The sequence below is a fragment of the Typopeltis vanoorti genome, chromosome 17 (assembly GCF_054136105.1).
Source record: "Typopeltis vanoorti isolate ZY-2024b chromosome 17, IOZ_Tvanoo_1.0, whole genome shotgun sequence".
Classification (NCBI taxonomy): domain Eukaryota; kingdom Metazoa; phylum Arthropoda; class Arachnida; order Uropygi; family Thelyphonidae; genus Typopeltis; species Typopeltis vanoorti.
Window position 1 is genome coordinate 79047248 of NC_143565.1, and position 26842 is coordinate 79074089.

The 26842-nt window shown below is 34.5% G+C and overlaps 1 protein-coding gene across 8 annotated transcripts in view; it reads left to right on the forward strand.

Annotated features, from left to right (window-relative positions):
- pps (protein partner of snf) overlaps window positions 1–26842 on the forward strand; it is a 553267-nt gene that overhangs the window by 157659 nt on the left and 368766 nt on the right. For all 8 annotated transcript variants that reach the window (XM_090406767.1, XM_090406772.1, XM_090406773.1 and 5 more), the window contains one exon: window positions 10188–10357. In XM_090406767.1, the coding sequence (XP_090262893.1) occupies window positions 10188–10357 (170 nt within the window). The remainder of the gene's footprint in view (window positions 1–10187; window positions 10358–26842) is intronic.

Consider the following 26842-nt stretch of genomic DNA (forward strand, 5'->3'; position numbering starts at 1 on the left):
TTATACCATTTTTAACTACAAACTTTGGAATTCTTAAAAATCATTCATTTTATATGTATTATTTTTCCTTTGTGTGTTTTCAGTTTTTCCCACCCAAAAGATGTTTGTACTATGAGTATTTTTTGGCTTCTTTCCAGTTTTTAAATCTGTTTACTTCAAAAGATACTAGTTTTCCCAGAAAATGCAGTGAAAGCTTGGGAAATTGTTGTCCATGACCAGCAAATAACCATTAGGCTACTTGCTGTACAGCTTGGTTGGTGAAGAAACAGTCAGATTAATCTTAGAAAGAGATTTGCACAAGAGGAAGATTTGTTCGATGTTTATGGCATACATGTTAACACATGAACGAGAGAGCACTGGGTTGCATGTTGTCAAAATTTCATCCCCACTGTTGATCAAGATTGTGATGTGTTGCAAAGAATTGTCACCGGTAATGAAAGTTGGTGTTTTCAGTTTGCTCTGGAAACAAAACATCAGAATATGGAATGGCATGGAACATCTTCTCCCTGGCAAAGGAAAGGCAGGTTTCAAAAATCATGTGTCAAGACAATGGTCATTGTTTTTTTTCAATGATGCTGGAATTATCCACTGCAGATTTGTTCCTGAGGGTATCACAGTGAATGATCAGTATTATTTACTAGTAATGCATCTATATGTCTGCATGTGACATGTCAGGAAAGAACTGTTCCATAACAATTGGTTTCTATTGCATAACAAAGCACTTGCATTGTACACTGCTTGAGAAGCAGTTTCTGGCTTCAAAGTCAGTCTGTGTGATTGGACACCCCCCCCCCCCCCTCGAATTCTCCAGATTTGGCTCCTTTTCCCAAAAATGAAGTATTCCTTGAAAGGGGAGCACTTCAGTGACATTGAGGATACATTCAATGCGTTGTGACCCAGCGACTGAAGGAGGTTCTTGTTCAGGACTTCCACTGTGCCTTCACACGAATACGACAGATGTAAACATTCTGTGAAGTTGGATGGATATTATTTTGAATCAGTGTAATTGACAATTCCAAATATAGTTCTTTGTTTTTGATATAATAATTGTGTCATTACTTAATGGGCACATTGTGTAAATCATATATATTATATTCACTTATCTTTTCATAAATAAAATCAGAGAATTGTAATATCATACAAAAAAAAGACATTGTGTGAGTAATATAAAAATTATATAAATATAATTATTTACATAAAATTTGTTTGAAAAGATTTCATAAGAGATACATATTCTCTCTCTCTCTCTCTCTCTCTCTCTCTTCCTTCTTTCTCCCTCACTCACACAAATTTAAGTTTAATTCTGAGAGTGGGTAAATATATATACTGTATATGCTAAGGTCATATTTGACTTTCCCTCACATTCAGTGTAATCAGTTCTGGAATGAGTGCCATCTCACGTGTTCAGAATTAATCTTCTCAAACAATTTTCTTTCCTTAAACTAAAAGAAAGAAATATTCTCATCCTACCTGAGTAGACTTCATTATTAACTCCTTATCAGAAAATATTATCCTGCTTTAGAAAATTATTTATGAAGAGAAAACACTTAGAATAAACTATGTTGGCTTGACAGTTCTATAAGCATTTCTTTCATTCTGACAAAATCGGTTCTTTTTTTCTGTCTGAATTATAGTTTCCTTCTTGTCTGCAGTATTTTATAACACCCACTTTCATGAAGAACATTACTTTGAAGAAAATGCAGCTTTCTGTCTCCAAAGAAATAAAATGCTGTCTTCAGTGTCGTTTACTGATTGGAGTAAACTCAGGATGAAGAAAACAATAGTAGATCAAATTTACTAAAAGAGTTTACTCTTTAAAATTTTTCTGCTCTGTCTTCCTTGAAACAATATCACAACAGAGTATTAAAAAACTGCATTACATTACTCTAAAGGGATGATGGTGGAATAAATATATGTAATTATATTAGTGTCTTTCTTTTTTTAAGATTGCTTGATATATATGTCAGCTTATTTATTAAAGCATGAAATGTTGTCTGAATGAAAGCCATTAGATATTCCACAAAATTGTATTTATTATTTTATTTTTGATTTATTTATTATAATTTATTTTAATGTATATTCTATTGTATGTTATAATTTTCTTAAGCTATTTAGTAAGCATGTATAACCAACATCTAAGTCTTTCCACGAAAATTGTATTTATTTATGACAATTTACCTGCAGAAGGTTGTAAACCTTCTGTGGGTAAATTCAGTGCACATAGTACATTAATACTATGAGCAGTGATGTGAAATTATAGGAAATCATCTGGAAATTCCTATAAGAGCAAATGTGGATTTTTTTTTTTTTTTTTTCATGCCACTTCAGACCTGTGATAAGCAGGATCTTTCGTACTAGGGCCACAAGATTTATTGTCCAGGAGGGAGAATGAACAAGATACAGTAATTGATGCCTTGGATATGAAAAGTAAATCAGCAAGAGGTGTTATTTGTTGGTTGTGGAAACAAATAATTTGGCTGGATAAAGAGACTGTGAGGATGGAGATCAGAAAATTATTGAAGACTATGAAAGACAACATTATGGTAGGAAAGGTTGCTAATGTTGCCAAGGTATGGCATCGATGAGTTGAGATAGAGAGCAAGAATCATGAATGGTATGTTGGCAGAACTTTGTGAGGGGATGAGAGTGCAGTTTGCAAATATATATGATGCATTTGAGGGAAGGATGAGTTTGTACAAAAGGGGTGGACTGTATTTAAATGAATTGGGTGTCAGTCAAAGGAGAGATTTTTGCTAGAAGGAAATTCAATGAGTGATATGAGCAAGAGATAATAGGAAGTAGGAAGTGAAGTAAAAGCTGAGGAGAGTAGAACAGGTGAGACTGAAGTGCTTGTTAATGGGAATAGTAGTAGTGTGAAAGATGATGAGAGAAACAGGTGTGCTAGATTGATGGGAAAAATGGGAGTGGAGGAGGGGTAAACAGTGGATGTTGGAAGCGGTATTTGAATATATGTATGGGGATTTTCATTATAGGAATTGGAATATGGAATCGCCTGGGATTTAGAGGAGTTGAGGGGGGATACCTGAGTCTGAAGAGATATATGGGATAAGTGCTGATAGTGGAAATCACAGCATGGGTAGGACTAGTTTATATACATAGTAGTAAACTGCTGTGTTCATTTATTGGAGGATGGAAGTGGCTTGAAAAAAATTCATGTTTGGTTTCTAGAGCAGGATTTCTGGACTATGTAAAAAATAAATTACAAAAGAAATATATATAAAATTGATAGAAAAAAAAAAAATCCTTAACCTACCCATGATACTTAATGCACTACAGGTTGTTTACTAATAATCTTCCATGGGTGGGAATCACATAATTTTTTATTTATTTATTTTTTTTTTAAATTACGAATGCTAGGAACAATTGAAATAATAGAGATGTGGAAGTTGTTTTGCTGATTGAGTTTATTTATCTGAAGTTTTTGAAATAAGCGAAATATAGTTGGCTGAGGATAGTATCCTGGCAGGAATAGAACTGGAAGGGTATGATATTTTTCATGAGGATAGAAAGGACAAAGAAGAGAGGCAGAAGTGCTGCTGATGATAGTAAGGAAATTATGTTCACATAAGGTAGAGATGTCAGAGAGAAATAGTGGCAATGGTTTCGATGCAAAAATAGTGTGAGATGGAGGTTGACAGGAAAGATATTTAGTTGGATGCTGTTATAGGCCAGGAAATGTGGAGAGTGGTGATGAAGACATGTATAAGAAACTGGGATTACTGAATAAGGGAAGGGTGATAATTATGGATGATTTTAACTAAGTTAATATAGATTGGAATGAAGAGATAGCATTCAGAAATAAGGAAAATGAATTTCTTGCATCCTTGAGGGAAAGTAAGGTAGATATCAAATGATGAATGAAAGGATTAAGCATGAAATCTGGAAGAAAAAGGCACTGTGGAAGCAACACAACATGAATAATGGCAGTAATCAGTTTCACAAAGAGTATAAAGAGAAGGATATGAAGGTGACTAAGTTGGTAAGTATAGCAAAAGTTTATTCCATACAAATTTATTTAATTTACTTCCTACCATACCAGCAATACTGTTGATTCTGTTTAATTTACCATCATTAGGTTCTCCATTCACAATGCAGTTGATATTTTCAGTGCTTCTGCCTATTTTCATTGTCTTTGTGTTGTTATTGATGACTTTTATACCATATCTATTACAACAGTTATTCAATTTAGTCAGGGAATCTTGCAACTTGTAGAAGATTTATTTAAAAGTATAACATCATCTGCATAAAGCAAAGAGCTGAGATTAACATCTCCAATTTTGATATCAGGTTTTTGATACCACTTTCCTTCATTATCTGTTCATATAGATAATGAAGACACCAGATTTAACATTAAACCAGACTGATTTGGAGGAAAATTGTAGATAGTTAGTAATGATGTAATTTTTTTTCATGTAGTACTATCATATCCTGTACACCCCTTGAGGGTACATGGCAGGAATTTGATGATGATGATGACCATCTTGTACTTCCTTCAATTCAAACTGCTAATTTACGACTGAAATAAAAACTCAGTATTGCTTTATATAATGCCCCATTGACACCATACAACTGTAGCGTTTTGAATAGCTTCTCTCTTGGCACATTGTCATATGCTTTTTCCAGATTGCAAAACTTAAATACAGATCTTTGTTATATACCCATGACTTCTCAACAATTTGTCGTAAAGTGAAAAATCTGATCCACAGCCTCTATTTGGCCTGAATCTAGCTTATTCTTCACCAAGCTTTTCTTCCACAATCCTTTTTAACCGTTTCTCAGGTATACTTGAATATATCTTACCAGGAACACTCAGTAGAGAAATACCTCTGTAATTCTCACATTCAGTTTTATTTCCCTTTTTATATATAGGTACAATGAGAGCTCTGCTCCAATCATCTGGAATTTGTCCCTCTGTCCAGACCTGAACTATGCAGTGCAGCCACTGTTAAAGATTTTTATATCTCCATACTTGAGCATTTCTGGTCGAATATCATCTACTCCTGCTGCTTTTCCACATTTCAAACTTTTGATGGCTTTTTCTACTTCAAGCATGGATATGTATTCCTGTTTGCATTCCTGGTCAGTGTTTTTTTACCATTGACTGTCACTGATTGTTTCATTTAGCAATTTTTCAAAGTAGTTACCCCATACATCAAGGATATCTTTTTTCTCCCATTTTCATGTCGTCTTTATCATCTATAATTCCTTTTACAGCACTCTTTCCTCCATTTCTAAGCTTCTTCAACAACCTCCAGAATATCATGCTACCTTCTTCCTGTGTTCACCATGGAGTTCTGACAACCTCAACACATGCCTTTCTGGCTGAATCAATTTTTTTTTTTTTTAAGGCTTGACACTGAATCTCCAGGGTTTGGTTCCTATTCTCAAACTCTTTCCTCTTCATTTTTTCTTGAGTGATGTTTCTGTATTTTTGTCTAAACTTCACATCTGAGTGCTGCTCAACTTTTATTCGGTTTAAAACTTTCTTACATGTTCTTTTTTTCAATATGAAATTCATTTTTAACCTGCTCAAGACTAAATGGTGATCATTTCCAATTTAAAATCCTCTGTACACTCGTATCCTGCACCAGGGAGAAAACATCACTATCAACAATGACATAGTCAGTGAGACTTTTCTTATTCCTTGCATCTTCTCTCCATGGGAATTTGTGCACATTTTTATGTTGGAACATTGTGTTAGTAATAACCAGTTCATATCCTTTGCAGAAATCCAACAGGTATTTGCCATTATTATTAGCTTTGCTCTTTTCTCCAAATTTTACCAAAATATGTCTGTATGCCTGACAGTCATTTCCTACTCTGCTATTTAGATCTCCGACAAGGACAGGCTTTTCCTTTTTCATTGTGTCAATTGCTTTCTCTAAAGCCTCAAAAAATTCCTCCACTCTTACCTTAGTAGAATATTCTATGGGACCATAGTCACAAATGTCTCATTGTCCAGTTTCCCATTCTAATCCTTTCTTTTAAGCTTACACGGTGATCCGAATGCATTTTTGAAAATCATGGAGACAACTAGCATGTTAGAATAGAAACTTTAGTTTGCTATAACTAAAATCTACATTCGACGTTTCGACCTTTATGTCAAGGTCATCTTCTGGAGCATACAACTATACACAGAAAACAAGCTACACTACAATCAAACTGGTTTGTTAAAGACACTGACCATCCGCTACAACAATTGTTGGTCTGACCTCTGGTGGGAAAAAAAAAAAATTATATATATATATATATATATAAAATTATGTATCAGTGCTAGATTCCTATTATTGGTGTTATCTGTTGGTTGTAGAAATACATTGGGCACAACAACAAGTATCTATCTATATACATATATTAACATCATGTACATTCCAGCCAGTTGGTATGGAATGGTTTCTAATATTAGCTGAAGATTGGCTAGAATCCTGACTTATGCTGGATCTTGTATATTAGGTAGGCTGAATGTGTGCCATCCAGATCCTTGGAAGTTTCATGCCATCTTTGTTGTTGATATTTGGGTGGTTTATCAGGATTTCGAAATCCTGATTTCGAAATTGAAAGAGGCATCAGGTCCCTATCTAACAATATAGCAGATAAAATTCGACTGGAAACTAGTAATGTCCTGAACACTAAGAAAACCATGCAGAACAATCTCACCAAAACAGAATTAACAGCAATTAAGTCATTAAAAGCCAAACAAAACATAATAATAATGAAAGCGGATAAAGGCAGTGCCACTATTGTCCTTGACAGGTCAACATACATACTTCAAATGAATCAACTAGTAGCCGATAACAACATAAATAAAATGGTAAATTATAACCCAACAAAAAGGATAAAGGACAAAACAGAGAAACTACTCAAGTCCGTCACTTCCTGGCCACCAGACACGGTTAAAAAACTCAAACCCCACTACGCCCTTCTCCCCCCCCCAGAATATATGTGGTCCCGAAAATACACAAACAAAATGTTCCCCTTCGACCAATCGTGGAAGGAATAGACCGTCCCAATTACCACTTAGCCAAGAAATTAGCGGCAACACTCAAAGAGTTGGTAGCTCATTCCCCCTCCTACATAAAAATACACACAACACTTTATAAATAAAATTAAAAACATAACATTCGACAAAGACGACTTATTAGTCAGTTTCGACGTTTCTGCCCTTTTCAATAATGTCCCCATCAGTGGTACAATTCTCCTACTACAGAACAAATTTCCGCCCGACATTATGGCCCTCTTTGCCCACGTACTACAGTCCGGTTACTTCGTGTGGCAAAACAAATTTTACCTACAAAAAGAAGGTACAGCCATGGGCTCACCACTATCTCCCCCCCCCCCCCCAATAGCTAACTTTTACATGGAAACCTTTGAGCAAAGGGTTCTTGATTCTGCCACAGTAAGACTTAGATACGTTGATGACCACATGGGCAACAAACGCTAAACACATTCTTTAGCCACCTGAACAAACAACATGAACGCATACAATTTACGATCGAAATCGAAAACCAAAATTCGCTCCCGTTCCTAGACACACTAGTTACACGTCTTCCTTCAGGCAGTCTATCCTTCACGGTCTACCGAAAACCGACATACACTGGCCAATACATACATGCTAATTCATACCACCCCATCACAAAAATATGGAGTCATTAACACCCTTAAAAACAGCTACAACAATTTGCTCGAACCAGGCCCTGAAACAAGAACTAAAAATCATCAGCGACACATTCATAAATAATGGCTATAACAAAAATACGATTAATAAAATACTCCATAAAACAACAAAAACAAATCTAGATTACAGTAAAACCATAGCCATCCCATACATTAAAGGGTTATCGGAAAAAATCAACAGAATCCTACAACATTATAACCTCAATGCCACCTTTAAACCACCTACTAAACTTAAAACCATATTCAACTCCTCTAAGGATCCTCTCTTCCCATTAGCACATCCTGGAGTCTATTGCATCCGCTGCACCTGTAACTTACCATACATTGGTGAAACAGGACGGACAATCCCTATACGCAAGAAAGAACACATTAGACATTAAATATAACCATTATGGTGAAGCAAGCCTCTCAGACCACGCACTCAACACCTTACACCAAATCAACTGGAAAAGCACCTGCTCTTTACACCGCACAAAAACCTGGTACGAAAGGAAATTTAAGGAAGCCTGCGAAATCTTGATAAACCACCCAAATATCAACAACAAAGATGGCATGAAACTTCCAAGGATCTGGATGGCACACATTCAGCCTACCTAATATATAAGATCCAGCATAAGTCAGGACTCTAGCCAATCTTCAGCTAGTATTAGAAACCATTCCATACCAACTGGCTGGAATGTACATGATGTTAATATATGTATATAGATAGATACTTATTGTTGTGCCCAATGTATTTCTACAACCAACAGATAACACCAATAATAGGACTCTAGCGTTGATGTATAAGTTTTATATTTTTTTTTTCCCACCAGAGGTCAGGCCAACAATTGTTGTAGCGGTTGGTCAGTGTCTTTAACAAACCAGTTTGATTGTAGTGTAGCTTGTTTTCTGTATATAGTTGTATGCTCCAGAAGATGACCTTGACATAAAGTTTGAAACATCGAATGTAGATTTTAGTTATAGTAAACTAAAGTTACTATTCTAACACAGTAGTTGTCTCCATAATTTTCAAAAATGCATTCCCATTCTAATATTTGCCTACATCACTCTACTTGCTATTGCTGCCATTCAAGGAGATTAGCCTCGTATTTAGTTTTGAATAGTATGGCTGCTCCTTCTTTTCCTTGATTGTCATTGCCTGGATATACCATTTTGTATTTATTGCTCAGAAAGATCTCACCAGTTTTTGTCTTTTGTGTTTCAGTCACCCCTATTACGTTGATCTGGTACTTATCCAATTCCTCAGCTAGCTCCATTTCTTTGCCATTTAGGCTTCTTATGTTGGTAGTACCGATCTTGAACTCTGGTGATGTTGAGTTGGGGTGTGTTTTAAGATTTGTTCCAGTAGATGACTTTCCACTGTTTGCCCTGGTTCCCTTGCCAAAAACAATGGAGGGCCTTGTTTAACCGGGTGATGTCCCAGCCGGTATGAAATTTTGTCATGTTGTGCCATCATTTTATATTGTGGTTTAAGCCAATAAAAATACAGTTTGGTCGGCCAAATCCCAAATGTGGAGGTCTCCTCTCAGTTTATACAGCTTTGACCCTTAAGCACCCCAAGTTATGAATGAACCATAGTATAGTACGCCCACAGATTCGAGACACTTCTGTGCATGTCAACAGGAGGAGAATCCATTCTGATAATAGGGTAATCAGTCCGTATTGTGGGATGAGTTGTTTATTATTACACGTCAGAAAATTAACTTCTCTTTTATGATCATTGTAGTTAACTATGTTGCTTGTATAACAGCTGGAAAATTTTACTTATAAAGCACGTAATTTCGCGACTCCCATGCTCAAAAGGTTATAAATTATTAGTACATTACTTAGGACTGTGAGTGAACTAAGAATTTTTCTTAGTATTATTAATTTTTTAAATTTTTTGTATTTTTAAATTTAGTATTATGTGGTTTGAGAATCCTGTTTAAAAGATCAAACATGGAACTTCATTGTGCCACTTCAGGCCTTCCATCAAATTATCAAACTATTGATCCACTGCTGTCACCATAGTGCTGTCTAAAGTAAAGGAGTAGGTCATCAACACTCAGCTTCTGACACCTGGAGAACTGTCAACTAATCATTGACCACCAGTCAAGATCCACAATCTTCTCACCTGCATCACCCACCACTGGATACATGCGATGAAAAGGTTTGAATAAACTTACTGTTGCAATCAACATTTTTGAGGCATGTGAAAAGTTTAGCATTGTGTGCTTCTTAGCAAATTGCCATCATTTTCTCTTGGGTTGTTCACTCTATGTAATGATAAAATACTCTCTCTTTTCATACTAATCCAGGGTTCTTAAGTTCAGTGGACTAATGACATACTGTTCCTTATGTTTTAGTAATCATGCAATAGATATAGCAATAGATATAACTTGGTTAAAACAGTATACATGCTATTCTAACTCCATATGTTTCTGCCAAAATTACTCTGATGCATTAAGCTTACACATGGGATCTTTATATTTAAAATTATTTAAATTTTACAGGTTAATGCTGAGTTATTCCCAGTTGAAAGTGAAGAAGTTAACATGAATACTGCAGTTCTTCATGAGGACTTGCATGAGTCATATATTCATCTTGATGTTGTTCTTATGGATCATTGTTATTCCTTGCTTCCTCCTAATTTGAATAAAGGGTTCTGTGGAAAAAATGAACAGTAAGACTTTTTTCGAGCTTCTTGATTAAAGAAAATCATGCATCCTTAAATAATTTATTTATATTATCATTTATCATGACAAAAGTAAAATTTTCATATTTTAATTGTTTTGAATTTTTGATAATATATATAAAAGATAACTGCTGCTAAAAAACTGCATATATGTGTATGAGACTAAAGTTTATAATGCAGGACATTGGATAAGATGATAACATTTATTTTACTTGACAACACAACATTTCATCCTAATTTCTAGTTGCACAGGAATTCTTCAGGGTAAACATACTAATTAATAAACTAGTAGACATAACAGCAAGGACTAACAATGGTGACAACAGTTATCCAGTTATAGAAGAGACTGATGTTAATTTAAAATATTTCTAATTGTTCAAAACATTAAGCGTGTTTATGCGTTTATATGAGCATGTTTGACTAATATGAAGGCTAAGATATACTCAGAGAAGTTAATACTTGTCTGAGCATTTTTTTTTATTTTATTTAAATTTTAAAATTTTTATTTTACCACATAGAAAGAGGCACTAGGTCCCTACCCAATAATATAACCGATAAAATACAATTAGAAACCAGCAATGTTCTGATCAGTAAGAAAATCATACATAACAATCTTACAAAAACGGAACTAGCAGCAATCAAGTCATTGAAAGCTAATCAAGACATAATTATAATGAAATCGGATAAAGGCAATGCCACTGTCTTTGACAGGTCAACATCCATCCATCACTAGATGAATCAACTAGTCTCCGATAACAGCACCTATCAGCTGGTAAACTATAACCCAACAAACAGGATAAAGAATAAAACAGAGAAATTACTTAAGTCTATCAGACACGGCTAAAAAAACTTATACCCCATTACGCCCACTCTCCCAGAATATATGGTGTCCTGAAAGTACACAAACAAAATGTGCCGCTTTGACCTATTGTGGAAGGAATAGATAGCCCTAATTACCATTTAGCCAAGAAATTAGCATCAACACTCAAGGAGTTAGTAGGTCATGCCCCCTCCTACATAAAGAACACACAACACTTTATAAACAAAATTAAAAACATAACACTTGACAAAGATGACTTATTAGTCAGTTTCGACGTTTCTGCCCTTTTCACAAATGTTCCAATCAATGACACAATTCTCCTATGGAACAAATTTCCGCCCGACATCACGGCTCTCTTTGTCCACATACTACGTTCCGGTTACTTCGTGTGGCAAAATAAATTTTACCTACAAAAAGAGGGTACAACCATGGGCTCACCACTATCCCTCCAATCACTAACTTCCATATGGAAACTTTTGAGCAAAGTGCTCTTAATTCCTCCACTCTAAAACCTACAGTGTGGCTTAGATATGTTGATGATGTGTTTGTTATCTGGCCACATGGGTGACAGACGCTAAACAAACAACATGAACACATACAATTTACTATTGAAATTGAAAATCAGAACTCGCTCCCATTCCTGGATACACCGGTCACACGTCTTCCTTCACGGTCTGCCGCAAACCGACACACATTAGCCAATACATACATGCTAATTCATACCACCACCCATCACAAAAATATGGAGTCATTAACACCCTTAAAAACAGAGCTATAACAATTTGCTCTAACCAGCAAGCTCTGAAAGAGGAACTAAAAATCATCAATGACACATTTATAAATAATGGCTATAGCAAAAATACTATTAATAAAGTACTTCATAAAACATCATCAAAAAAGAATCTAGATTACAGTAAAACCATAGCCATCCCATACATTAAAGGGTTATCAGAAAAAAATCAACAGAATCCTACACTATTATAATCTCAATGCCACCTTTAAACCACCTACAAAACTTAAAACCATATTCAACTCCTCTAAGGATCCTCTCCTCCCATTGGCACATCCTGGAGTTTATTGCATCCACTGCACCTGTAATTTACTGTACATTGGTGAAACAGGACCTACAATCCCTAGACGTAAATAAGAACACATAAGACACATTAATATAACCATTTTGGTGAAGCAGGCCTCTCAGATCACGCTCTCAATACCCTACACCAAATCGACTGCAAAACTACTCGCTCTTTACACCATACAAAAACCTGGTATGAAAGAAAATTTATGGAAGCTTGCGAAATTCTGATATAAAACCCAAATATTAACAATAATGGTGGCATGAAAATTCCAAGAATCTGGATGGCACACATTCAGCCTACTTAATATTTAGTATCCAGCAAACTTCAGGACTATAGGCAACATTCAGCTAGTATTGGAAACCATTCCATACCAACTGGTTAGAATTTATATGCATAATCATGGTGTTAATATATATAGACTTGTTGTTGCTCCCAATGTAATTTTACAACCAATAGATAATATTAATAATAGGACTCTAGCATTGATGTAGTAAGTTTTTTTTTTTTTTTTTTCACCAGAGGTCAGGCTCTAGCATTCATGTAGTAAGTTTTTTTTTTTTTTTTTTCACCAGAGGTCAGGCCAATAATTGTTGTAATGGTTAGTCAATAACTTTAACAAACCATGTAGATAGTGCAGCTTGTTTCTCTGTATATATAGTATATATATGCTCCAGAAGATGACCTTGATATAAATGTCGAATGTGGATTTTGGTTTATATTAAACTAATGTTTTACTCAAACACAGTAGTTGGCTCCATAATTTTCCAAAATGTATTTGGATCATCATGTAAGCCTAAAAGAAAGTTAATACTTGGGTTTAGATGTTTGAGATTTAAAGCCATTTCCAAAAAAGACTCCCAGATTTTTCTCTCCATTGTATCATGGCAACAGTGTAATAGTTCTGATTTATCCAATAAAACTTAATGTCTCATTTGCAAAGTGTCTTGTGGGTCAGCTGAAGAGAGCACATGTGACTACAAAGTTGAGGCGTCACTAGATTTTTCTCTCTGTCCATAGTAAGATTACTGGCAATTGCACCATAACCACTAAACACCCGGATATTGAAGTGGGCTGTGTCGAGGTTTTGCAGATCTTAGCAGTGATCTCATCTTGATAAAGGAGGTAAATACTACTTATATTTTATATTCCTTAAGTATTTTTGCTAGTAGAATTATTCCTGGCACATATAGAATCACTTCTACTCCACCCTTCCCTCCCCCCCTGGCATCACCTTTTATGGCAGATAGATAGACGATATTCTATGCATTGGTAAACCCTCACACATCTCCACCTTACAAACATCCCTCAACGATTATAGAAACAGACTACAATTCACCATGGAAACAGAACAAATCCATCAATTTCTTAAACCTGACATTAATCAGAAGCAATAACAAAATAGCTACGAAGATATTCCACAAACCCACACATATCAGAAACTACCTCCATTTCAATTCATACCACCCATATTCCGTTAAAAAAAATCAGTCATCCTATCACAATTTATCAATGCTTACAAATTCTCAACCGACAGTAATTATCTTAACACGGAATTAAAGTATTTAACACAGGTTTTCAAAAATCACAACTATCCCACACTAATAAGTTATGTGAACAGTATGGCAAAATCCCATCATAACAATAATACAACCAAAACAGACTTTCCTACACGTATGGTTATCAAATTGCCATACATCCAAAACACATACAAAGCCTACAAATACATTTTCAAACACACGGACTATAAGCTAGTATTCACCACGAACCAAAAATTAGCAACTCGCCTAAAACCCACTAAATCTCTCACACACAAAGAAATATTCGAACACCACAACTTAGTCTTCAAATTTCCTTGTCAAAAAGACTGTGACGTCACCTACACTGGTTCTACAATTAGGTCTTTATGGACTAGACTACAAGAGCACTTCAGGGATTGCAATATTCCCATTCCAGATTATCTGAACACAAAAAAACATCGCAACATCAAAAAGAAAAATAAAACACAGAGTACAGGGAAGACAGAAATTGCAGCTCACACCCTTGAACTGAAACATATCCCCCAAATCGACAAGGCCATAATCATAGACAAACAAGACAATGAAACAACGCTTAGAATATCTGAAACTATTGCCATAAAATGCCATATTGCGATGAAAATTCAATCAACATCCACCTTCCCTACCTAATTTCCGAATGTTGGATGATTCATAACTTACAAATTAAGCCATGCCTCCGGCCATTTAGCAACAACAAACGCCCTTATTTGGCAGATTCAACTTCCAGTCTTGACATAGCCCTACACTCATTTCGAAAATGTTCCGATGATGGTCAGCCGACTGAAACGGTCCACACCCCGTTAACGCTCTCCCCTGCCCCAGTTTCCCCATAAGTAAACCCTTCCCCTTCTCTCTCCCCCCCCCCCCCCAATATGTGCCCCTAAACAGAATAGTATATATATATATATTTATATGTTATTAACACAAAACCTGGGTTTCCAAATTTATTTTTTCCCCACGTCAACCTCCCCCCCTTGTTATAAACAACCTTCAGCAGGATATCATGAAATTGGAAGACATCCTAGTATTCAAACAAGGTATGTACAAAATTTTCCATCTTTTTTATTCTGCTATAATTGCCCTCTATACCCACCCATAATGACCTAAAAAATATATATATATATATATATATATATGGGAATAAATTTTTAACTTGGGTATATTGTATATTAGGATAACCAAGCAATTTTATATGCTTGGTCATTTTAGCTCCTAATCCCAAGTATGCAAACAATTAAGTTTGCGCCTGAAACAAAGTTCAAGTCTAAAGATGGTACAACACCAGGGCAACTCATTGTAAAGGTGGTTAAAGCTTTGATCACTATTCTTAGTATTTTCCCATAATGTAAAGCACATCTCACTAGAAGATGTATACTGCAATGCATTATGGGTGGGGTCACTACCCAGACCGGTTTCGACCTTTTTTGAGGTCTCCTCAGTGAGTAGCTAGACCCTAAATACCAAGGTTTTAGTAATACAAAGCCTTATCAACTTTACCTATATAAGTTGCAACAAGGTGTATTGCCCTGGTGTTGTACCATCTTTAGACTTGAACTTTGTTTCAGGCGCAAACTTAATTGTTTGCATACTTGGGATTAGGAGCTAAAATGACCAAGCATATAAAATTGCTTGGTTATCCTAATATATATATATATATATATATACACCTTTTTTGAGTAAGAGTAATAATAGCCAATGTATTTAAAATAAGTGACATCCTAAACAAAAACAGGCTATAATAGCCGTAATTATTATAATAATAGTGTTTAAGAGGAGTAGCATGGGAATTTTCCCAGAAACTATACCTACTTTTTGCTAGTTTTATGGAAACAATGCTATTATATGGGAGCATGATGAATCCTCTGTTTTCTTCTTCATTAGAAATTTCTTTGGTCTCATGTCGCATTATAGTCATTTGGAGGAAAGCGATTCTTAAATGTTGAAGTTCTTTGGCCAGATCATCCTTGTTAGTGATGAGTCGGCAGGCTCTTGCTCCTAGTGTGGAAATAATACCCAATTTTTTAGGTCTATAATGATGGGATGAGGCGTTTAGATATGTTAGTACATACATGCTTTCGAAATATAACTTTTAATATTCTGATTCCTTGGTTAGTAGAAGGGTCAGAAATGGGAGTGAACCATTCTAATTCATAGGCGAATTGTATGTTATTGATTATTCAGGTACTCATGAAAAAGCAGAAGTGAAGGGAGTCCATGTTTCCAGACTAAGAATATATCATCAGTGTACCTTTTCCTTAGTTTTAGCTTATTACTGTATTCTTCAAATGTTTCCATATGAAGATTTGCTAAAACTGGGCTATTTGTATATTGTATTTTTATATTTGAAGTATCCAGATGAAATACAGTGTTTGAGGAGTATCATAACCTTCTTAGAGAATTTATCTTGTAGCAGTGCAAGTAGATCATCAATAGGAACATTGGTAAACAAATTAACTAAATCAAAGCTTGCTGAAATCTCATGTCCATTAAGGATAATATTGCTGTTGCTTGAAACAAAATGCTTGGAGTTTTTAACAAAAGATGGTGATTGTCCTGTCAGGCCCTTTATTAGTTTAGCTAGATGTTTGGCAAGAAGGTAGTTATCTATCCCTTCTACTATTGGATGTAGAAGTGTGTCTACTTTATGAATTTTGGGTGTCCCATATAGATGTGGATGAAGAGAATGGAGAGCTAGTCTGGTTTCTCTGTTAAATTCATAGGTTGTTTTCAAAAGATTATTGGTGCAATTTTGAATCTCTCTAGTAGGATCATGATCTATAATGGAGTAAGTGTCTGTATTAAGAAACTGTGTAACTTTATAGTCGCAATCATCTGAGTCTGCAGCAGGATCACTATGTCAGAAATGTTTCTAAATTTATTGAGAACAGCTCATTCCAAAGGTGAAAGATTATCAGTAGGAGGTTTCACTACATTTCTTCTTCTTTCTCATCTGTGAGATGACAGGTTAAGTCCACAATGTGCAAATCTTTGCCATCTGTTTCTATCTCTGGCCATTTCTGTCATCTCTCTCTCTCTCTCTCTGAAACTCAATGATTGTGACCTTTCCTTCAAAGGCTGTAGCCAAGTTCTTTTTGGTCTACCTCATGATTGTCTTCCTCCAATGATTCCATTCAAGAATATATTTAGTAATCTTTGAAAACATTCTCTGGAAGTGTCCAAATCATCTTAATTCTTGTTTAAGAAGAGTACAGCTATGATATCTTCTCTATAGTTTAATTCATGTTTGACTTGCTCATTTGTTTTGTGTTCAGACCAGTGAGTCTTATTTATTTTTCTTAAGCATTTCATTTCGAATGTGCTGATTGCTGTATTTCTTTCTGATTGAGTGTCCAAGTCTTGACTTCTACATTGCTGTATGTATAATAATGGGTTTATAGAGTTTCAGTTTGAGGCTTTTTGAAAATGCTATTTTTTGCAAAAGTTTTTTTACCTTGGTTCTATTATACATTAAAGATGTCAAGAAATTATATACTTGGTTTTAATCTCTTACTCAAGGAGGCAAAACAAGTGCATGTGAAATATATTCACTTCGAAACTGGTATGGGGGGTTGTGACCCTTCCAATTATGCATAGCATTTTACATGTCTGAAAGGGTGGGTGTGTGCGCTTTGCATTATGGGATACATACTAAGGCAGGTGATGTGAAGCCATTAGCCTCTATATACAAGTAGCTCAGATGTGCATATATTTCCAATGCAAAACTTCATTATGCTTCCTTGGATAAAGGGTTAAAACCAAGTATATAATTTCTTGGCATCTTTTCCATATTTTGTTTAATTTATTCATATTAGACCATCCTTTGTTAAGTTTGTATTTTACTGTTTCTGTGTTGTTGAGGTTGTGAGGAATGAGACTGCCAAGATATGTAAACTGCTTTACTTGTTCAAATATGTGATTTTCTAAGATTATTGAAATTTTTTCCTCATCTCTTCCTGTTTTCATTGTTTTAGTTTTGCTTAAATTGATATTCATTCCAAAAATTTGCATTCTTCATTTAATATTTGTATTGTTTTTTTATCAATTGTTCTTTAGATTCTGCAAGAATAATAATATTATCTGCATATTTGATGTGGTTGATATTCGTGCCATTTATTGATTTTTAAATATGGATGGACATATGGATTTGCATATTTCTTTGAGATAGATATTAACCCTTTAACATACAAAGACGTCTGTGACATGTCTTTTGTTTATTGCATCAAAATTGATTTTGATGTATCACAGACGTTACGAAGTTTGCGTAAATTTCAAACGAATTTCATACAAAAACGTCTGTGACACGTCTTTTGTTTATTGCACCAAAATTGATTTTGACATATCGCAGATGTTACAAAGTTCGCGTAAGTTTTATCTGTTCCAACTTTAAAAATAATTTGTATGTCAAAGAGTTAAATAAGTTTGGTGAGAGTGGGCAACCTTGCATGGCTTCTTTTTCTACTTTGAATTTGTTTGTTTTTATTTTATTAAATTTGACAGTTGTAATAATTTAATAAAGGTTTGTAGGTCTGAATCTAATGTCATATATTTTAAGATGTTTATCATTTGGTTCCTGTCACTGCAATCAAATGCTTAATATGAAGTCAAGCATAAGTAAGTTGTATGCCCAGTACTTTTCAGCCAGGCTATTAGCTGTAAAAATATGGTCTGTAAGTAGACCTTCCAGGTCTGATTCCTGCTTGATCTTTTCCTACCGTCTCATTCATCGAAGTCTGGATTTTATTTTGAATAATGCATGCGAAGGTTTTATAGCTATGACTTATCAATGTTATGGGTCTATAATTTTTACACCTTCATTTATCTCCCTTTTTTGAGAATTGGTGTTATGATGCCTGTCTTCAGGTCATCTGGAATTTCATCATTATATAGTATTTGGCTAAAACATTTATTTTTTTTTTATTATTATTATTACATGATACCTCCAAGGAGTCCAAAGACTCATCGAGGGGAGGGCACCAACTCTACAACTCTCAGTCTCCAACAGCTACATCAAACTGCATATACACCAACGCCATCTACTGCCCACTACCACTAGTATTTGCACAGACAATCACAAACATCCATGCCCATGGCGATAATTGAACTTGCAGCCTTTTGGCTGGAGTAAGGATGTACTAACCACTCAGCCAACCAGGCTGGCAGTTCCAGTCTGGTTGGCTGGAACTGCCAGCCTGATTCTTCTGCCAGATGATCTCTTCGCAAAGAAGAGATCATCTTCTTTGCGAAGCTGATTAATCCTTCAAATTTTTTTGGTAAGCATCAATAAAATTTTTGGATATTTTCTAACGAAAATGCGCTCTTTAATGTTTCATTGTGTTGTAATTCCAAAACTTCTGTCTGTAGTTGGTTTGGTCGTCATCAGTGCCGATATTATTATTATTTGTCACCTCCAGGGAGTCCAAAGACTCATCGAGAGGGGACATCCACTCTACAACTTTGCTTCCACTACTCACAATCCACCAACTGACCTCAACTACACCAACACCATCTACCGCCAATCACCACCACTGGTATTTCCACAGACAATCACAAACATCCATGCCCACGGTGGGATTCGAACCTGCAGCCTCTTGACTGGAGAGCAGACATGCTAACCACTCGGCCAGCCAGGCTGGCCGAGTGGTTAGCGATGCTATTTTTATGAAAATCCACAAATCGTGTTGAAAATTTCGTTTGTAAATCTTCAGTAATTTCCTTCTGTGTTTGTCATCCAATTGTAGATGCAGATTTGCAACATATATAATGATGTAGATTTTCTTCATCATATGTTTCTTCAACAAACATAGTTTACCTACAAAAGCTTTTATGTCAGAAAATAGTTCTGCTTGTAATTTACCTTGGCCCTGCAGGTTCAAATTAAGTTCATTAAGATACATTGTAATGTCTACCATAAATGCAAGAGACATAATCCATTTTTTATCTGATAGTCATGGGACAGCATTTCTATTTTCGTGTTCTGTCATGAAAATATCTATTTCTTCACATAAATTAAAAAATCTTTTTAGCACAGCACCTCTACTTAACCACCTAAATAACGTCCTGATACTTTGATTCTATTTCTATCAAGAATTCTTGAAATTGGAGGTGTTTCAGACCATTGCGTTGGATCTAATTTACACTTGATATCATAATGTCCATAACGTCCTTTATTGATGATAAAATTTTGTAACAAAGTGCTTCCTGATGAATGATGCAATGGAACGCCATTGGATTATCATAACCTAAATTCTGTAATGCTGCACAAATTTGACTCACTACACATGTGTTAGAGCCACACATATTTCTTCCACCATCGGTTGTCACACTTTTTAATTTTTTCCAGTCCAATTCTAAAGAATCGATAGTTTCTTTTACTTTTATGAACAAATCATTGCCAGTTGTAGTACCTTTTAAACTACACAAACTGGTCAATTATTCATGAACATTAAAGTCACTATTTATGTCCTGAATAAATATCATTAACTGTGCAATGTCTATTACGTCAGTACTTTCATCTATTGCCAGAGCGTAACAGTCGAATGATTTTACTTTAAATTTAAGCTGCTCAAATAAATTGGTACCGATTTTTCTACTTTCCTTGTATAAGTCCTGGCAGATAAACTAATATCTTGATATAACATCTTCTTTTCTTGGCATATTTGTTCATTTACAGTTACGTTGTTTAATAAATTCTGAATCTGTATAAGGCCTACCTTCTTTCTTTCTCAACCAGTTCTGCTATAACATAACTAGCATGAACAATCAATTCATTATGAATACTTTGCTTCTTAAATATGTTTTGCTGAGCAGTCAAAGAAGCTTGTAATTTATTCATTTGATTTTTTCTTAGTTCACAGTTCATATCCTTGTATTGGCTTTCATGTTCATTCTCGTAATGACGTCTGATATTATATTTTATTATTATTATTCGTGACACCTCCAAGGAGTCCGAAGACTCATCGCGGTAGGACACCTACTGTACAACTCTCCTTCGTCACTACTACACAGAACCTCTACTACCAGTCACCTACATCAACATCTACTGCCCACAACCACCACCACCACAGCTAGTATTTTTTGTCTGTAAATTGCATGTGTTCTGAATATTCTTTCATAACAGCAACACTTTTATGATAAATAGGACAAAGAGGCTTACACCCATTTTCAGTTAAGAAGTACTTGCTGTTCCGTTCATCATTAAACCTTCTTTATTCCTGCAATTTTACGTTTTTCTTGAATCCATTTTTGAAATTATTTTTAACAAATACATGTCCTCTGAAAATAGTTGATGTTATTGAATTATATTAAAAGACAGACCAGGGAATGCAACTGCAAAAGTGCTCCAAAATCTCGGTTGTTGTTGGATGAAGTCGTCTTTGTTATCCCCACTCATGATGACTCATACGATTGACTCGTGTCAAGTTGCACGGTAATATCACGAAGTATACGTATAAAATTAAAATCGGCAATGAAAATTGGCAGAACACTGAAAATATCAACTGCGTTGTGAATGGAGAACCTATAGAACAAGTAAAACATTTCAGCTACTTAGGCACAATTTTTAGTGTGAATTAAATATGGAAATAGACAACAAAATCAACAAAGCTGGTATGGTTAGAAGTCAACTGAATAAATTTATATGGAATAACAGAGAAATTACTCAGAACACTAAATTAGCTGTATACAAGACAGTTCAAATCAATTTTAACTTATAGATCTGAGAGCTGGGTTAGAAATAGAACACTTGATCAAAGACTAGAGACTGCAGAAATGAGAGTCCTGAGAAAGATTAGAGGCTTGAACAGATGGCATCAATGGCAATATCATATTAAAAATGAGGAGATTAGGAAAGAACTTGACATTGTTAGTATCCAGGAATGTGTTAGCAGAGCTAATCTTGGGTGTTATCGTCAGTTAAACAGAATGGGAGAGGAAAGATTAGCAAAATAAGTGTGTTTTCTGCCATGTTGGCAGGATAAAGACCTAGAGGAAGACCAAGATATAGGTGGAATTGATACGGTAAAAAATGCCTTAGAAGAGAGAAATATAAGAACTGATAATGTTGGAGTCTTGACAGTTAACAGATTGATTTGGAAGAAAATTGTAGATAGGAAGTTAGTGGTGATGTAAGTTTTTCATATAGTACCATCATATCCTGTACACCCCTTGAGGGTACATGGCAGGAATTTGATGATGATGATAAAATGTATTATTTAAATAATTCAACATATGGGCAACATAGCAGGTAAGTATGGTCAACCTTTTATGGGCTGCCATAAATGCATCTTTGGGCCATATGTGTGCTGCTGGTTGCCAACCCCTGGTTTAGAACAAGCAGGGGTATACTAGATGTGGGGGTGGGGAATCACAAACATTTTCATAGCACAGTTAGAAAGAGCATTGGATAAAATGAAGGAAGGTGCAAAAGGAATATCAGTTCATGGGATGAGAATTAACAATCTGAGATTTGCAGATGACATTGTTATTATGGAAGAACACAAATGAGAACTACAAAAAACATTGAAACTGTTAAATGAGGAAGGAAAGAGTATTTTCCAAGTTATGAACTTGGAAAATACAAAGACAATGGTATTTGGTGAGAAGTACATGAAACAAAAGATACAGTGGATGGAATTGATAAAAAAAAATGTAGAACAGTTTACATATTTGGGAAGTAAAATGACATATGATTTGGAACTGTGAAAAAGAAATAAAGATCAGGATTGCAAAGGGAAGAGCAAATCTGAAGGCCACGGATAACATCTGGAAAAGTAAAGTGATCAGCCTGCAAACAAAACTAAGAGTGCTGGAAACATGCATTTTTAGCGGTGTACTGTATGGATCTGAAATGTGGGTAATAAATAAGGAATCAAGAAAAATAATTTTGGCATTTGAAAGAACTTGTTACAGGAAGACTCTTGGAATAGGATGGGTACAGAAAATCACAAATGAAGAGCTCTATCGGAAGATACAAAGGAGAATCTAATGCAGATTATAAAACGGAAGTTGCAATTATTTGGACACATATGGAGAATGAGTGAGAACTGGAAGATAAAGACATTCATGTTTGGTATTATGGATGGTGTAAACAGAAGAGGTAAACCATACAGAAAATAGATAGACTACATAAAGGAATGTCTTTATGTGGAATGGATGTACAGAAACTGTGACACTGTGCACTGGACAAAGAAAGGTGGAAAAAGATAGTGAAGGAGGCATCAGACACCAACAAGCAGTGATCCCATGGTTCGTGATGATGATTACCTGAGCAATGATTTGTACTACAGCATTAGTCATTTTTAAAATGCTGAAAGACCAAAAAAGGAATGGCTGGAAAGAGATTTTTGCTGCAAGTAATGGGTGGTTTGACCACTATAAAAAGTGAACTGGTAGGCATAACATTAAAGTACAAGATCAAGCTGCAAGCACCTATAGTGAGGCTGTGAAATCTTATCCAGAAAAATTAGAAGAAATAATTAAAGAAGGAAATTACTTGCCATTGCAGATTTTTAATGTTGATGAGACGTACTTTTTGAAAAGAGTATGGCATAAACTTTGTCCTCAGTTTAATGATAATTTCAGAGTCTTTGAAGACCCCATCAAAGATTGTGAATTCTGAAATTCAAGCAATCTTACATATGGCTAACCAGTTGCAAATGGAAGTTTCAGAAGGTGATGTTAATGAGCTGCTTCAATCTCACACTATCGAACTCTCACCTATAGTGAGAGTTCCATAGTGTCCCAAACGAAAAAGACAAAGAAGATAACGAATATGAAGCTCCAACTCGGTTTTTCACTTTAAAAGGCCCAGAAGAAGCATTTAAACTTCCCCAAAAAAGCTCAAGCAATCGTTTAATCACAAAATTCAGATTTTGAACAATTAGTAAATTTTCTGTACACCCCTTGAGGGTACATGGCAGGAATTTGATGATGATGATGATGAGTAAATTTTCCCACGAAATGAATAATGCTTCTGCTTGCTATCGAGCTATTTTTAAACAAAAAGAAGTGAAAGTCAATGAAACAGGACATGCGAGGCCTTCTTTCAAAAAAAAAGATGTTCCAAAGCTTCCTAATCCATCTCCTGCGACCTCAAGGGCTGCCGACTCACCCAGTGATATAGAAATGAGCTAATTTTTTTTTTCAAAGAATCATTTTTAATTTAAAATTTTTCTTATGTTATTTTTTAAATATGTGAATCTTTGACCAGTAAAACCTTTTCTTATCATTTAATATTCATTTTATGTTTTATATATTTCTTCTTACAAATGTAACTCTCACTTATAGCATTATTTCTGAGGCAAATAAACTCCTGCTTTACAAATTCCAAATTTATGAACAGTTGCAAGGAACCAATTAATTTAAGGCAGAAACTAGCCGTATATATTTTAATATATAAATATGAAATGTGTGTGCATATGTATATATCAGATGTATATACAGTTGACCATTGAACAACACAGTTCCACTTATATGCGGATTTATTTCAATAAATATATTGGAAAAATTTTTCGAGATTAGCGGCAATTTAAAAAAAAAAAAACTCGCAGATAAACCATGTAGCTTAGAAAAAATTAAGAAAAAGTTAGGTATCATAAATACATAAAATATATGTAGATACTAGTCTATTTTATAATTTACTACCGTAAAACATACACAAATCTATTATAAAATGTTAAAATTTATTAAAACTTACATGCACACACACACACTTACGGACTGTACATACATACATTCATAGTCGAGCGAAATGCAAACAAACGTGAAGATGCAGTATTAAATCATTGCATAAAATTAACTGTTATTAATTAATTAGTTAAATGTAATTAGCATAAAATAAAAATTTTGTAACAATTCATTCATTAGTTTATAGGATAGGTTACCATAAAGCAATCATATTGCTGCTGCTTCGTTATCAGTGCATGAATCATTATACCTGTAAATAAATATGAATTTCTTTTTCAAATTATCTTTTCATTTTTGATATCTAGTGTTAGTAATACCTATAACAAGTATAGTGTTTCATATCATATAAGACAATATTGATGTAGTACTGACAGAGGGACGATTCATCTTGCATACAGATGGCATAAACTTACAGTATTGATAAATACTGTACTGTAAATGTATTTTCTCTTCCTTATGATTTTCTTAAGAACATTTTCTATATATATAGCTTACTTTGTTGTAAGAACACAGTATATAATACATATAATATACAAAGTATGTGTTAACTGTTTATGTTATCAGTAAGTCTTCTGGTCAGGGTAGAAGTAGCTAAGTTTTTGGGAAGTTCAAAGTTATACTTGGATTTTTGACTGCATGGGGGGGGGTCGCTACTCCTAATCCTCGCAGTCAAATATATATATATATATATATATATATAATATAATATTTATATAATATATATTTAATAATATTAAATATTTCATAATATATATATGTATGTATGTAATTATGGACTTCTACTCGGTTGTTATGATACATTTTTAAAAAATATAGATTTAATGACTTAAAAACCAAGGTAACTTATAAAGTTTTTTATGAGAATAATGCAACTAGTTTCGGCTTATAACAGCCTTCATCAGGTATTCATTAAAGGAAGAGAATAGTAATAAACATTGAAGCATCTAAAAAACTGAAAATTACAGGTAAAAATTGCAACACATAATTGAAACAAAAAACGTTGTATTTTTTTAAGTTGTTCTAACTGGCGCGCTATTGTTTATTGCGTGCGTGCGTGCAGTATCTCGTGAACGCCAATATTGAATAACTGCAGTATGGCTATCTGGGATGTTATAACTCAAATTGCTGTTTAAGTGTTCAATCTTCAGGATGATTTCCTAACCTTTCCTGGATGTAATGATTACATGATGCTCTGAAAGATTAAAAATCTCTATATACAGGAAACCTACTCATACCAGCCATCCAAAACCTATTCGTCACAACCTAAAATATCCAGGTGTATATAAATTATGGTGTGATTGCAATATCCCTTATTTTGGACAAACCAACAAATCTATTGAACAACTTATCGAGGAGCATAAGAGAGACATCTCCTATAAAAGATCACGTGCATTGTCAAGTCATGTTCTTTTCTCAAACAATCCTAATGATAATCTCCAAAGTCACACCGTTTGCTGGGATAAATCAGAAAATATTTTTCGCTGTGGTGATGAGTTCGAAAGAAAAATCGTGGAATCCAGGGAAATCATCCTGAATCCTGAACACTTAAACAGCAATTTGAGTTATAACATCCCAGATAGCCATACTGCAGTTATTCAATATTGACGTTCATGAGAGCCTGCATGCACACACGCAATAAACAATAGCGCACCAGTTAGAACAACTTAAAAAATACAACGTTTTTTGTTTCAATTATGTGTTGCAATTTTTACCTGTAATTTTCAGTTTTTTAGATGCTTCAATGTTTATTACTATTCTCTTCCTTTAATGAATACCTGATGAAGGCTTTTATAAGCCGAAACTAGTTGTATTATTCTCATAAAAAACTTTATAAGTTACATCGGTTTTTAAGTCATTAAATCTATATTAAAAAAAAAAATATATATATATATATATATATATGATTTTTTTTCCCTGTCATCAATAACAAAACCATACTTATTTTATAAAAGGACAAGAAATATAAAACTATACTTCCCATGTACAAGTCAAATGTGTCACACCTAATTACTAAAATACTCTGGATTAGAGATGTTGAAAGTTTTTTCACTTGGTTATACTATAAATTAAAAATGCCAAGAAATTATATTCTTAGTTTCATCCTTTATCCAAGTGTACAAACAAAGTTTGCATGAAATAAATTCAGAATATACATTTTCTATATGTATCAATGATGGTTTTTTATCCGAAAAAAAAAAAAAGCCATTACCTGCCATTAGCAAAAAAACTATATTATACGATAAAGGGACTATATAAAAAAATATACATTTAGTCTATTTCTATTAAATTACATGTGCACTGCACATACTGTAAGAAAGTATGCATTTTGTGCTGC